Source organism: Vanessa tameamea, chromosome 13 (genome assembly GCF_037043105.1).
Source record: "Vanessa tameamea isolate UH-Manoa-2023 chromosome 13, ilVanTame1 primary haplotype, whole genome shotgun sequence".
Classification (NCBI taxonomy): domain Eukaryota; kingdom Metazoa; phylum Arthropoda; class Insecta; order Lepidoptera; family Nymphalidae; genus Vanessa; species Vanessa tameamea.
The window spans coordinates 7,427,517-7,443,153 of NC_087321.1; the positions used below are offsets into that span (position 1 = coordinate 7,427,517).

Consider the following 15,637-nt stretch of genomic DNA (forward strand, 5'->3'; position numbering starts at 1 on the left):
ATTAATGAACTAGTGTTGCATCTCCATAGTCCACTATCGACAGACTATCGATAGTTGAGGTGTAAGCGACACTAACGATAGTCTATCGATAGTATTGTCACGTGTCAATACTATCTTGTCAATATATAATCTTGAGCGTAGTGATTAGAATACATTACGAATACATTACTTACATTAAAAAACTAATACTATAAAAAAATCGCTGGCTATCGATAGTCTAAAACTATCGATACTATCGATAGTAGCAATAGTATCGCTACTACCAATAGTATTGCTTACAGAGAGCTAGCGATACTATCGATAGTATCGATAGTATTGCTCACAGAAGTACTATCGATATCCTGAATAGTTTTCGAGGTCAACTATCGATAGTTTGCATCGCTGTAATGACCCATTAAACAAAACCAATGAGAATGAATTAATCCTATAATTTTCGTATCTCATCCATAGATAACATATATTTTAACTAAAATCTCATGTGCTGAGAATCAGTGGAACCACTAAAAAATATAAAACTTCCTATATATAATAATAGTAGAAATATTACAAAACATAATATAATGGTAGCTTTTTGGATGCTTTTTCAATGTACCATTTTTTGGGGAGATTTTGTGATAGATTAGGATTTAAGAGTAAAATTTACCCTATCATCTGGCAGCACTTTTGACATTTGATGTGTTAAAAGTCAGATGGGACTAAAATAATAAATATAATATCAAATATTATTTTGCTATTTCTTATATTCATTGAAATTAATTTGAATTTTTATACAAATTAAAAATAAATCAATATAAATATAACCATCGGTACTATTCTTATTTTAAGTTGTCTTTGGTCTAACCTCACTTTTTTCTTTTCATCTAAGAATTCATAAAATCTAAGAGAACAATAATATAAATATGGGAAAAACATCTAAAGACAAAAGAGATATTTACTATAGATTAGCAAAAGAAGAAGGATGGAGAGCCAGAAGTGCTTTCAAGTTATTACAAATTAATGAAGAGTATAATATTTTTGAAGGTGTTTTACGAGCCGTTGATTTGTGTGCTGCACCCGGTAGTTGGAGTCAAGTATTAACAAAAAAGTTACGCCAAAATACAGAAAACGAAGATGATGTTAAGATAGTTGCGGTGGATTTGCAAGCCATGGCATCACTTCCAGGCGTTAAACAAATTCAAGGGGATATTACAAAAATATCAACAGCAAATGAGATAATTAAAGAATTCGAAGGACATAAAGCAGATTTAGTTGTATGCGACGGAGCACCAGATGTAACGGGGTTGCATGATATTGATGAATATGTTCAATCACAACTTCTTCTTGCTGCATTAAATATAACAACACATGTACTTAAAATTGGTGGAATTTTTGTTGCCAAAATTTTCAGGGGTAAAGATGTTACCTTATTGTATTCACAGTTAAAGCTTTTTTTTGAGTTTGTAACAGTGTCAAAGCCAAGAAGTTCAAGAAATTCTAGTATTGAAGCTTTCGTTATATGTCAAAACTATAAGCCCCCACCAGATTATGTCCCTACCATGGTTAACCCACTACTTGATCATAAGTATTGTGACTTCAATGAGTTTACAGGGCCGAATAGGTTCATAGTACCATTTAATGCTTGTGGTGACCTCAGTGCTTATGACTCTGATACATCATACCCTTTGTTATTAGAAGGTCAAGAATCTTATGAATACAAGGAACCTGTCCAAGGACCTATAGATCCACCTTACAAAGAAATTTTAGAAAAAAATAAATCAATGCAAACAAATAACTTATAAGCAAATATTATTACAATTTCAAAACATACATAAAAGAATAGCTTAAATGAATAAATAATGGTATGATAACTAATTAAATTAAGAAAGAACTTCATTTATAATATAAAGGAAATTAGTATAAAAATTACCAAGTAAATTAGTTTAATTGATAAAACAATATCACCTATATTTGCATCTATATCTCTGTATATAACTGATGTACATAAAAATAAAGTAAAAATAAAAGTATATATGTGTTTCATTAGGTATATATATTTTTAACCTCTAACAAACCCTCTGAACCTCGGTGCAATATTAAATATTAGTTTCTGCCACTGGTTTTGCCTTTGTTTTGTTAAAGCATTAGGTACCTTATGTTCTCTTCTGGACCCCCGACACCCCTGTATCTCTATAAATGTTGCATGCAATATGTAATGATGATCAGATGAATAGTTTAGATGTGAAATGTAACAAACAGTCACTTTCACATTTATAATATTAGTTAGGTTTTAGTTTCACCGTTTAAAAGTTACTTGTGTGTTTTGACCTTATGTCAAGACTAGAAAGGACTGGCAAATTCAAAAAAATTAAAAAAGTTATGTCTAAATTTATAAAATGTGATTAGGCTAATTGGAAAATTTTAAGTAACATCTAAATACTTTTTATCAAAATTCTAGTTTGTTCGCTAAATTCTTCAGTGTTTTAAAATGGCTACTTATAAAATGCCTACTGTGCAACAATTTTTGAAAAAAAAGGTAAACAAAAGTACTTTACATGGATCAACGGAATATTATTACTGTAACTTTCATTATTATTAATAAATATATATAAAAATAATAACCAACTTAACCAATATTTTGAAATCGTAATAGTTGGAGTAGAATTGAATGGGTTTTTATTATATTATATTGTCTCGAACTACTAGTCGCTAACTCATAAGGCATCCCGAGTTCCTGGGTTCAAACCTCGTATTTCTATCAAGATAAACTCGGTAGGAGCACGAAGTTTGGAAATTTGCAATAACTTGTCTCGGAAAACACGTCAAGCGGTTAATGCTGCGCTTGAACGGATTATGCAAATGAGGCTGTATCTGCGGTTGCGCACTTATTTAGCACTATAATATTTACGTTGTTGACGTTTATCCGTTGTTCTCAACGCCGTGGATGCCGTGGCCGCCGTGATCATAACTATTTTGAAATATTAACAATATTTTATAAAAAAAAATTGTCTTATTTTCTAGAAAATTTATGATCACAAAGACCCAGTATGGGTTTACTTAGAAAGAGAAATGAGGAACAACATTGATAAGAAACCATATAATGAAAAAGTCGGCAATTGGCTAAAGTTTCTAAAGGATTTAAAATATTATTATTATTGTGAAGGTATTTATTTACAGTATAAACGGTTAAATTTAGCTCTGTAATAATAAGTAAAATCGTGAATGATGGATATTTCGTCTTTTGTACGACATTTATTCTTCTATATCTATTATTGTATGTAATTCCAAGTTTGGGAGATTTAATCTGTTTGTACTGTGTCGTTAAGAAAAAAAACTAAAAGAATGTAATGAATAGGAACAAAGTAATTTAATATGATGCTGATCGTCGCGCTGATATATAATTAATGATGTAGTACTTACAATAATTTTTATTACTTTAAGAAAAACGCAAGTTAAAGAGATTAAGCCGAGAGGTGGGTCCGCCTTGGTACTATGAACTTTCAAGCAGTCAAAGAGAGGTACTTTTCGCTTTAAAAATAAATATTCATCAAGATCTATTAGAAGATTTGCCTATCAGAACAAGAAAATCATTATCCGACCTGGGCGTCACATTAAAAATTCCAAAACCACTTCTTATGAAAGCGATGACAAATTCCTTCGAAGACCCCGGTGTATTTATTTGGAATCTTTATAGCGCATATTACAGACAGCCCCCGAGTGAGCTGCGAGCTGGTAAGACTATTTAAACTCAAACACTTATATATAATATTAGTAAAAAAAGAGTACAATACGTCTAAATAAAAGTTCTATGCCGGGGACATTGTAAGGATAATCAATATTCAGTTAATAGAGATTCCAGAACTCAATATGATAATTACACAGGAAAGAAAATACCTCTGTCACTTAATTGTCACTAAGAATTTATTCTAATTAACTGTTGATTATTTGACGATAATTAATTATTTTATATTATATTGCAGAGTACGATATGAATGCAATGATATTAATGTCATGCTTAGTATTTATTGACTTAGCTGAATGTATAGAGAAGCTAGAAAAATTAACCTACTCAGCGAAAATACCGTCGGTCCCAACAGATAAAAGTCAGTTTCATACATTTATTACAAATATTATGCTATTTTCATTCAGTTAATCTTTGTCCTATTCATTATACAGAACCTCGTAGAAATTTTCAACCGAATGTTCGTTACGGGGAATATCTCCAAAAATGTTACGTCCCGTGTTACAGTACACACTCTAAAAGTAATCAATCAAAGCAAAAGCCTCTACCACTTGGATATAAAGTTAGACTTCGTAGTGATGAGGTAATTTAATAAGTACGATATTTTTTTTTATTCTATATTAAAAGCACCTATCATTGTGCGGTTTGGTCTTTTGGGGTCGAACGAATATTAAATATGTTTCATTTTATGTAGTGCTTATTATATTTATGGATTTTTTAATACTCTAAAGTCAGAGCCACATGAGAGCTACATGAGCACTAATTATTAGGTATTCCCTACTTAAAGATAAATTTACCACTGTTTTTTTTTTCAGAGTTACGAAAGACTTTGCAAGAACCATGATTTTGTTAGTACTGTTTTTACATTATCATAATTATTTAATACTACTTTATTATATTTATATTTTATTTAATATTATATAAATTTTAGCTTGAAAAACGTAAAGATAGAAATAAAAAGGAAAAGCAATTAGAAAGAATTTGTAAATACAAGTTTTGGGAGCCTCCTAGTACATTACGTTAGTAACCATTCCAATTTTATTAACTTTAATTTAATAATTATAAATAATATTTATTTAATGAGCTGCACGTTTTATGATAAAGAAATAAAATATATCTATTTAGGTAATACTGATCCTAAAATGGTGGCATACGTAAACAAACTAAAAATGTTCAAGAAGAAAGCGAAACCTAAGTATAAGGCACCGTATAAAAATGTTCAGTATCTCGTCGGAGGCGTTTCCTTTGTAGGCGGACAACCCCGATACTTATTAAATAGTAAGTTATGAATTATTATCGTTTGATATTTCGTAAAATAAATGTGAAGTTATCATACTTTTTATGGGCTGTAGGTACTGCGAATGTGCTTACTTTTTATAAAATAATTATTTTTTCTGTAACATGAATTAATGTAATATTTGTTAACATAGATGTTTCTCTGCTACCCACCGGTTATATACCCATTAATAATGGAGTTGCTTGCTTCAATGGTGAATTTGTCACCAACATACATGGTTACTGGAAATTTCCGAAAGAAGTTAAAGAAATATGTGACACAAATTGTGAATGTATATCTAAATGGTATTATTTTTGTATATCAAAATATGTATACTTATGTAAATAATTATATTTATACTAATTAACCCTTATATTGAAAGACATATTGAATTATCAGAACAAATCTTAGGAAAATATTAGAAAATATGTTATGATGATTGTAGAATTTTTTTAATTTTAGGGACGATATTGTAATGACATATCTTAAACAATCCAAATGTAAATGTGGTCACCTCTACGATTTTTATAACGAAGGAATACCTTTAGAAAAATATTTCTATCAATCGACGAGAAATGGACCATATTGGATTGATAATGCTAAAGTTTATCAATTAGATCCTATGGAGGATTTCATAAAAGAAACTATCAGGGAATCACTAATGTCTGCGGAACCAACGGTATAGTTTGAAATATTGTGTTTGCTAAGTGAAACAATAACAGCTGCTATTCTAAACGGGGAGTATTTTGTGGCACAGACAGTATATTGCGCCTAAAAATCCGGGTTGGAATGGCATGTGCATGGCATCAATAACGGTTTCATGTCTACCCGTGATCATTATCATCATTAAAACACATTACAAATATTAAATTTACCTGTAGTATTAGCATCGTTGCATATAAAATAATGCAATTCGCTTATGATATTCAAAAACTGCATTAAAATTACGATTTCAAGCTGGAGAAAACAACGATGATTGACTTAAATGATTTTTATTTTAGTTTATGAATTTTATTTTATTGGATTGCCCATTAGAGAGCGTTACTTGAACTAAACACTAATTAGTCCTACCTTTTTTCTGTATTACTTTATTGTAGAGATTGGTTGGGATTCATTTAATCTAGGCTTATTAATTTCTAAAAAACAGTAACAGTCTAACTGTGATTCATAAAGGAGCTTTATAGATCCACGATAAGTTAGCTTTAATTTTAGCTAAGTTTCATTAATCATTTTTCTGACAGCCTGAAGCTTCGATGCCAACAATATTACCTTCCGGTTTAAAAGAGAAGGATTTACTTGCGGTAAGTATTTCATGTCTAGTATTGCTTGGGTGGGCATGCACTGGACCACCAAGTAATACTAGACAAGTAAAGTAAAGTTGATGCTAGATAAAAGTGTAGTATAATAAGTATAACCAAAACTATATCCAATCACAATTTTGTAGAAGCTTGGGCCAATGCTTACAAATATAACAATCAAATTACAACTAGTTAATGTTAAGATCGTACCAAATGATTAAAAAGTAGTACATTTGTCTGGGTTATTCTCATTATCTTTGATTAGTTAATTTAGATTATATTTGACAGTACGAAAGGAGACCATGTAAAACGAGGGTCTATGGCGAATAAGTATTGTAATAATTAATTAGTATATTATAGTGAATAAATAAGCAAGACTTATAAACTTAATAGTAATAAAAATACACCTAATTATTTTTTAGGCATTTTTAGCAGATTTGTCAGATACACCTCTTTTAATTCCCCACTTACCACATGCAAATCTTTTAAATAATCTTCAGGAGTGGGTCAGGAAAAGAGTGAAGGGTCAACTTACACCGGCCGATGATAGTACGTTCGAAAGTTCAATTAATAAATAAATGTTTATTATATTAGTGACAATTATAAGAAATAATATCAAAATATTGTCTATTATAAAAGTAGAGACAAAAATGTCACTGTTAAGTAAAGCCTCGTAACTGATGTCCGAAAACGTGTAGGAACTTTATTCCATCGATATATGCAGGCATTGATTATGATACGATGTTTTATATACATAACCATACGACGATACTATGATGTTTTGTAGTCATAAATATAGTACAGGGATCAGTTAAGCTTGCCCTTGCTTGATTTAAATAAGCTTACGGCTTATGATGAGCTCAAGGTTTACATCTGTTAATATTTTTAAGTCACAACATTACACAAAACGATCAAAATTCGTGTAGAACGAAATAAATTGCTTATCATTATTTATGAGGCCATTAAACATGTGTGTTTTAGTTAAAAGGTAATAAGTCAAATTATATAATAGATCCCGCGATAGCCTGACAATAAATAAATCATGCGTCGTTAACATTCAGTAGCCCATAATGTGATTTTGGCCTACTTATAACTATTTTTATTTATATTTCAGAACAACTATTATTGCAATCTCAACGCAGATGGCTTGACCTCAAGCATATGGATTTTAGAGCTCGTGCATATAGAATACCATTCACACTGAAACAATTAAAACATATGAATTGGTCCCACCGTCATGTAGTACAAACACTGGTACTTTTTTCTTTAAATTTTACATATAAAATAAACTGAATATTTATGTCTTGTTTGAAATTGACGTCATCGATTGTTCAAATAATCTTGTGTTTTAGTTTGAAATACTATTAGACGACTTCGTAACTAGAAATAGATTATTGCAACTCAATCAGACTAGATTGTGGTGGTCGACCACAAAATATGATGCCTACGCCAGCAAAGCGTTTTTGTAAGTTTGTTATATACCTATATCTTAAATGTACCTATATTGTGATAATTATACGTATTTTATAGCTGCAGTAAATTTGAGCCGAGATGGCCCAGTGGTTAGAACGCGTGCATCTTAACCGATGATTTCGGGTTCAAACCCAGGCAGGCACCACTGAATTTTCATGTGCTTAATTTGTGTTTATAATTCATCTCGTGCTCGGCGGTGAAGGAAAACATCGTGAGGAAACCTGCATGTGCCTAATTTCAACGAAATTCTGCCACATGTGTATTCCACCAACCCGCATTGGAGCAGCGTGGTGGAATATGCTCCATACATTCTCCTCAACGGGAGAGGAGGCCTTAGCCCAGCAGTGGGAAATTTACAGGCTGATTATGTTATGTTATATTTATATGTTAGTAAAATTTTAACACAATAATAAAAGTCTGAACTTAAATGGGACCAAACAAAAAGTATCCCTCCTAAACATAAAAATAATTTCCCAAATCGGTTCGTGAATGCGTTTATACAAATCCGTTTAAGGAATCAAACTAGGAGTTTAGACAACAAAAATGAGTTTGAAGTTGTTTTACAATAGTAACTACGTAGTACCTTGCCGGTTACCTTCATTACAATATACATTTGCCTAGAGCACAAGCCTAATAGCAGCTAGGTAGCATGACAATTTTTAAAAAATACAATAACGATATGTATTATTTTATATATAACATACCTGTTTATATTTTTCAGGGATATTTATTTTACTTATATGCCTGGACGCATGAAAGATACATTCCTGATTAATCCATACAGTTCTGAATTAACACCAAAACATGGAGCGAAGACGTGTCCATTATAAGTAAAAATGTGTTGTTGTGATTTAGTTCTAACTCTTTGTTTCTCTAAGTTTTTTGTTATTTATTGAATGTTTATTTTCGTGTTTAAGAAGTACAAATAACAATAAAACCATTATATTCCGAACTTGTGAGTTATTATTTTATTCCTTAAATACCTATCATGTTATATCTCTCTATACATGTTCGAGACTCGAGTGCGGTGGTAGTCACTTTACATAAGGTGAGCCTCCTGCTCGATTGTCACATGATCCATAAAATATATATATATATATATGACACCAAATAAGATATGAACTTCCCTACTACTTATTTTTTGTTTAGTTTTTTTTTGTAATATAAGAAATTAATTTATTGCGATACATTTATTTTTTTTATTGCATACATGCGAGGGACTTTTGGAGGGAGAACGTTGTATACGGGATGGAGGAGTTTGGGACAAGAAAACAGTATATGGGATAAGGAACCTTCGTCTAGGCCACATTCACACAAAGAGTGATCTCTGACTCTAATTTTACAAAGATGTATGTAGTTAATTAGTAAAGAAAATACTTACATTTGTATGCAAGTTACAGGATTGACAGCCGTTGGTCATAAAATAACGTAATTGGGTATATATTATACAAATTAAAGTGATCTCTATTTTTTTAAATATATTTCTATATAATTCAAATAAATAGTAAAATTTTCAGATTATTGAAAAAGAGTAATGAAATATTGAAAAGGAACAAACATTGAGGTGTGATGCTAATTAGTAAATTCGATTAAATTAAATCATAATCGGCAAGAAAAAAAATCGGTAACGTATTTCATATTCGTTAATAAGTAAACCAATAAAACCCAAATATTATTTAAAGTATGCAGCATACCATAAGAGTTGACCTGCCTTAAATAAATAAATCTGCTTTTGTCATACCCGTCAGTGGTGAAGTCGATACGAGATAGGAAATGTATATGTTTTTAAAGAATTTACCAAGTTGTAAAATATCATACTTTTGCCTTTTTCGTATCATAAGAAAAAAAAAATGTCAAAGTCAAATGTCAATGTCAAGTTATATCAAAATAAGCTATTACAGACGATCTTGCTTCCATTAAACTAGAAAAAAGATATCACACTATGGCTGCAAAACAAGCCATACGGGTTGGCACCAAAAATGTAAGGCCAGTTCTTTCTTTAAACCAAGCAGAAGCCAGATCACGAGTATTAAGTTTATACAAAGCTTGGTATCGTCAGATTCCTTACATAGGTTTGTAATATGTTATGTCATCGATAAAAATTTCATTTGTATTCCGAAATACATAATATTCAATAAAATTAATTATTACTTATTTCAAAGGCAACGTATTTCTTAATAACAAGCCTTTGTATCAATGATAGATTTCTATCTATTATTCTAAACTTGAAAATAAATTAATATGTTCAACATAAATATCAATGTAACAATTCCCTTATTTAAGCTTTATCTCAATTTTACAGTCAAAGATTTTGACGTACCAAAATCAGAGGAGCAGTGCCGTGCAAAATTAAAGGAAATATTTGTAAAAAACAAAGATGTCACTGATGTGAGGGTTATTGATCTGCTTGTGATTAAGGTGTGTAACTCATTTTATTCAAAATACAACAGACTTAAAATTGTCTAAATGACCCACTGCACCTTGAATTTGTACTAATTCTAAATCGCCTGTTGCACCTCATGCAACTTTGTGTAGCAATATTGTAATTTTTAGTTTTAAGTTTGGGTGCAATAAAGAATAAATAATCTATATGCAATAATATAAATAATCAATATCCTTCTATTCTCCATCCTGGATAGTAAAATTTTGTAATAGTGTGTTTTATTTTTCATATGCATTTAAACATTAAAAAATAAGTTATTATTTTATTAAACCTTAAAATATTAACTTACAACAAAATTTACTTGTCTAACCACCTGTTATCTTTCATTTCATAATTCAGTAATAAAAACATTGTTTTATATTTAAAAAATATAAACATTAATATATGTCGCTATTAATTCCAGGGTCAAATGGAACTTAAAGAAACAGTCAACATCTGGAAACAAAAAGGTCATGTTATGACATTCTTTAAACCAACGGAAGAACCAAAACCTAAAGATTTCTTATCAAAATTCTTCTCTGGTCTTGATTAATTACTTTTTGTTTTAAGCAAAATAATGTAATTATTTGTATAGATAATATGGAATAGAGAAATCAGTTACTACCATGTAGACTTTTATTAATGAATTTAATTGTGTATACCTAATAGAAATCTGTCTCTCTTTCCTTTATATCATACGCAGGTGAGTTTTTAACTGGTCTGGATGGCCAACACATGCTTGCAGCCCACTGCACTACACTCTCTTCTCTTTTACAACATTGAGTTCTATATTTAAAATTTTATTATTTCTTTGTAGTTAAAGTTTTAATAAAAACAGAAGTACTTAATAATGTGAACATTGATGGAAAATTTTGTACTTTTTTAAAGTTGCATATTTCTTGGACAGATATTTTTTTTTGAGCTATATTCATTCCTGCAAGTGTTTGTCAGGTCATCGTTTATTTAACGCACATATTGTATATATGAATACATCTACGTATATGAGCCGTGATATCCTAGTGGTTACATGACTTGAATCTTATTAATTAGTTCTGAGTACAAACCAGGTATAAGTACCACTGAATTCATGGGCTTAATTAGTGTATAATTCATCTCGTGCCCTACGGCGAAGGAAAACATCGTCAGGAAATCTGCATATGGCACATGTGAATCTGCCACATATATCCACCAACCCGTGTTGGAGAAGCGTGATGAGTAAGTAGCAAATCAGCAGTCGCCCAGCCTTTGACCTGCATAATGCCGTGCATAACATTATTTTCGATATTTTAAAATAGTCAACACCATTCTCTGGAATATTATGTAAAAGTAAATATAGGTACATATTTTGTACATAATTGAATTGTCTATCCCAAAAATAAAATTTCTTTCTTCTAAAATAACTAATTCTACTAATTTCTTAACTTCAAAACTGACGGCTTTCAGACTAACCTGTATACGGAATGTTAACCCAATTTCCCTCCTTAGGCGTAAAATATCCTGAAACGCTGAAATGCGAATCAAGTCATTTTAATCGGTAGCCCAAAAATAAAATTTCAAGCTTCTAACTTCAAACTGACGGAGTTCCAGACTAACCTGTATACGAAATGTCAACACATATTTTTCCCTTTACGCGTAAAATATCAAGAAACGCTTAAATACGTATCTATTCATTTTAATCAGTAGCCCAAAAATAAAGTTTCCTGCTTCTAACTTCAAAAATGACGGTCTTCCAGACTATCCTATATACGAAATGTCAACCCAATTTCTCTCCTTAGGCGTAAAATATCCAGAAAAGCTTAAATGCGAATCTCGAATTGACTTCCATAAAAACTTTCAACCCTTATTTCACCCCATTAGTGGTAGATTATCTAGAAACGCTTAAATACGTATCTGCTCCTTTTTAATCAGTATCCCAAAAATAGTTTCATGTTTCTAACTTAAAAAATTACGGACTTCCATACAAACGTTCAACCCCTATTTCACCCAATTAGGAGTAGAATTTCCAAAATTCGGGTGTCATGATATGTTAGTTTATAAGTATACAGACTAAAATATAAGTTTTATGCTTCTAGTCCTAAAAATGACAATACGTTCAACAACTTACAACCTTTCATCCCCCTTTTCAACCCCTTACAGCACTTTTTCCAAATAAAAAGTAGCCTATGTCCTTTCTCAGGCTCTAGACTATTTGTGTACCAAATTTCATTTAAATCGGTCCAGTAGTTTTTACGTGAAAGCGTGACAGACAGACAGAGTTACTTTCGCATTTATAATATTAGTATGGATTAGTATGAATAGTATGGATTATATCGAAGGTCTTTACCAATTTTTATGTCTATGTGAATCATTGTAAGCTTACCTATTATTTGATTTATATTGACCGGAACTATTATGAGTAAACAAAATCTTTGAAGCAATCTTCGCTTTATCATTTAAAAGCCAACTGCCTAAAACTGCAAAAGAGGTCCCCTCTTGATTTAATTTTTCTAAATACCCGGCGTACACAGTTTTGTAAGACCACCAAAGAGTATCTTTATTATTGTTTTTAAGCATTTACCAAAGAGTAACAATATATTTTTGATGACAACTTGAATTTAAAATTGACTAATAGATATCAGATTGCGCTAAAATTATGTTATTTACCAAACTCTTAATATAAATGGCTGGCAAAGAAACATTAAAAGCTGGCTTTAAAATCGCCAAGCCTGTTTTATCAAGAGATCGTCGGGAAGCCCATAGACGTGTTATTAGCTTATATCGAGCTTATTTTCGTTATATTCCCTACCTAGGTAAATATGTAATTAGTTTTCTAAGCAATAATTCAGTGACACAAAAAGCTAATAATTAATATTTTTTAACGTCATTTATAGTAAAACATTTTGATATACCGAAAAGCGAGGAGAACTGTCGGAAAAAATTACGAGAATACTTTTATAAGAATGCTTGTATCAACGATTTGAGAATTATTGACATAATGGTCATAAAGGTATTGTTCTCTGTATCTAATTTTATCAAGTACAATATTGTATTATGGAAGTCAATTATATTATTTTTGAATTTATATGGCAATGAGATAACTTTAATATGCCAATAGTATAATTGTTGTCTTGCCTAGGCATGCAAGACGGGTAGGTGCCACGAAATCATCACATTAATACAGGCACAAATGACATAACATCTTAGCTTCCAAGGTTGGTAGTGCATTAGTGTGATGTAAGGAATGGTTATTATTTCTTACTCCCCAAGGGTGGTGGCACATGGACGATGTAGTTGTAGGGATGGCTAATATTTCAAACTGCCTATATCTGTGGGCGACAGTACCCACTTACCATCAGGTGGCCTATTTACCGTTGCATGTATGTATGTTTTTAATAGATATTTAAATAATTTTCACGATATGTAATTAAGTTTTGAGTAAGCTTTATTGTATTTTGTATTTGGGCGAAACTACATATTTCTGAATGTGTTTCATTAACTATGTCAGAGCCTTTGACTTCTATCAGCTAACATTCAACGAAAATATTTATATGCACCTGGAAATCTTCGCAAACATTAAAACAAAAAAAAACACAGACACTTCCTGCTTTGCTTGAATTTTAATCAGTAGTGAATAGAGCTCTTTTATTAATATTCTCAATAATATTACTACTAATTAATTTAATTGTATTTAATAGGGTTTTATAAATTTAAAAGAGGTAACGCATCAATGGCAACAAAAAGGTCACATTATGGCCCACTGGCATCCAACCTACGAACCAAAACCCTGCGACTTCATTGGCAAGTTCTTAGCAAATTTGGATTAAAATTGTTTAAAAATTAAAGACGTTGGAGTTGTAAATTTGAAATAGTAAATTTCTCATGTATATTTGTTTAAAAAAATCTATGTTCTCCGATTGTAAATGAGTTAAATATTTATATATAAATAAACTTACTGTCTTATTTAATTTAATACCAATCCTCATAATTTTTTTCATAACGGTAGTATTGCGCAAGGAACTGTATTATGATTACTAATAAGTAGGGAATCCAACCCCATAACCCCGGATTCCGTACCTATTTTGTGGGATCGTAAATGAGAGATTACTCATAACTCAGATGACGATCTGATTTTATTTATTAGACTACCTACAGCACACCCTCAATAATGAGTGATTTAAAAATGTATTCATTAATGAAGTAAGCTAAAAAAATGTTTTTTTTAAATTTTGTATTTTGTTAATCCTTAATAGGAACGTTCGAACGTCATCATTTGCGTCTTACTTGGGATTTGAATTTTTTTTTTAATTCTTTTAGTTATTTCATATTTTTAAATTACTATTTATAAGAAAAAATATGCAAATAATTTTGCAAATACGCAAATCGCGGGATTGATGATCCCAATCTCGCTGGCTTATACGAGATCGCGATCTTGATGCGGGATTGAATTCGCTACTCTTAAATTCATAAGTCTTGCTGAATTATTTATGCATTATATATTAGTTATTTTAACAGAGTTGGTATAGCTCTTGCATATTCTTGTATGACAATTGTAAAACAATGACATTTAGACATAGACAATTTTACCACTTCTTACTGATTAATATACTCCTAACAATTCCTACCTCTGCACAACAGACCGGCTGTTGACAATTTCTAGCATTAGTGTCAATATTAAGAATTCCCGCCACGATCTGTTTCTTTTTCTGTTAGTTAGCACTTGCTGGTAGGGCTTAATCCAAGCCTGTCTAGGTAGGTGCCATCCACTCAACAAATATTGTAGCAGCAAACAGCAATATTTAGATAGTTGTTACAGTTTGAACAGTGAGTTAGCCATAGTTGTTATTTCACTTTTAACATACAAGCTATAAGACATCAACAACACAAGGCCTAAAATATATCTTAGTTCCTAAAGGTAATAGTGGACTGGCGATTTAGGGTATGGTTAATATATTTTGTAACGCCAATATATTTTGGTGGTAACCAAATACCGTCAAGTTCATTATATTTCCACCTCAGTTTTCGGTTTCCTACTCCTGTTGCCTACAACACAAAAAGTAGTAGAATATTAAATATAGGTTGAGGCAACTATACTTCGTATGGTAAAATTCATACAAATTTTGAACCTCTCCCATTTCTCCCCTTGAAGTTTAATTTTACAATAATCCTTCTTAGTAAGCGCCTACATCGCGAAAGAAGTAACTATGATAAATTTCAAGTCAATCGGAACTATACTTTCAGAAATCTCGTGATGAGGAGATCGACTTGAAAAAGGTGATGAGTGATCGGTATAGTCGTTCTATAGTTATGACGGGACCAAAGGAAATAGGGTATGTAGTTCCAGGCTCTGCCTCTGTAAACAACTACGTCAACGAGTCTTTACTAAGCATAACAATTAGATGTTGATAGTGTTTTATTTTAATTTCAAAATCTATATGAATAACGAGGAATAGGGAGTTAGTAATATAATAAAA

At 31.0% G+C, this 15,637-nt stretch overlaps 3 protein-coding genes across 3 annotated transcripts; all 3 read left to right on the plus strand.

Moving 5' to 3' along the window:
• The first annotated feature begins 735 nt into the window (after nt 1-735).
• LOC113403400 (tRNA (cytidine(32)/guanosine(34)-2'-O)-methyltransferase-like) lies at nt 736-1,893 on the plus strand. Its single transcript, XM_026643947.2, has one exon. It carries the CDS (start codon nt 900-902, stop codon nt 1,776-1,778), a length of 879 nt encoding a protein of 292 aa, XP_026499732.1. The 5' UTR covers nt 736-899; the 3' UTR covers nt 1,779-1,893.
• Nucleotides 1,894-2,386: 493 nt separating this feature from the next.
• Nucleotides 2,387-8,717, plus strand: LOC113403407 (uncharacterized). The gene is made up of 15 exons (XM_026643955.2): nt 2,387-2,512; nt 2,998-3,139; nt 3,418-3,708; nt 3,957-4,079; nt 4,153-4,301; nt 4,534-4,566; nt 4,650-4,737; nt 4,844-4,996; nt 5,149-5,299; nt 5,457-5,673; nt 6,236-6,295; nt 6,715-6,841; nt 7,407-7,546; nt 7,645-7,757; nt 8,487-8,717. The coding sequence occupies exons 1-15, from the start codon at nt 2,465-2,467 to the stop codon at nt 8,593-8,595; spliced, it is 1,944 nt and encodes a 647-aa protein (XP_026499740.2). The 5' UTR covers nt 2,387-2,464; the 3' UTR covers nt 8,596-8,717.
• Nucleotides 8,718-9,613: 896 nt separating this feature from the next.
• Nucleotides 9,614-10,810, plus strand: LOC113403405 (NADH dehydrogenase [ubiquinone] 1 alpha subcomplex subunit 6). The gene is made up of 3 exons (XM_026643952.2): nt 9,614-9,837; nt 10,068-10,183; nt 10,612-10,810. Exons 1-3 carry the CDS (start codon nt 9,708-9,710, stop codon nt 10,738-10,740), a joined length of 375 nt encoding a protein of 124 aa, XP_026499737.1. The 5' UTR covers nt 9,614-9,707; the 3' UTR covers nt 10,741-10,810.
• The last annotated feature ends 4,827 nt before the right edge of the window (nt 10,811-15,637 follow it).

Bases quoted from the DNA above. Each gene is read 5' to 3' on its own strand.
- LOC113403400 (XM_026643947.2), top strand. From the start codon at position 900: ATGGGAAAAACATCTAAAGACAAAAGAGATATTTACTATAGATTAGCA.
- LOC113403407 (XM_026643955.2), top strand. From the start codon at position 2,465: ATGGCTACTTATAAAATGCCTACTGTGCAACAATTTTTGAAAAAAAAG. The intron at 2,513-2,997 runs GTAAACAAAAGT...CTTATTTTCTAG, and splicing joins AACAATTTTTGAAAAAAAAG to AAAATTTATGATCACAAAGA. The intron at 7,547-7,644 runs GTACTTTTTTCT...CTTGTGTTTTAG, and splicing joins GTCATGTAGTACAAACACTG to TTTGAAATACTATTAGACGA.
- LOC113403405 (XM_026643952.2), top strand. From the start codon at position 9,708: ATGGCTGCAAAACAAGCCATACGGGTTGGCACCAAAAATGTAAGGCCA. The intron at 9,838-10,067 runs GTTTGTAATATG...TCAATTTTACAG, and splicing joins TCGTCAGATTCCTTACATAG to TCAAAGATTTTGACGTACCA. The intron at 10,184-10,611 runs GTGTGTAACTCA...TATTAATTCCAG, and splicing joins TTGATCTGCTTGTGATTAAG to GGTCAAATGGAACTTAAAGA.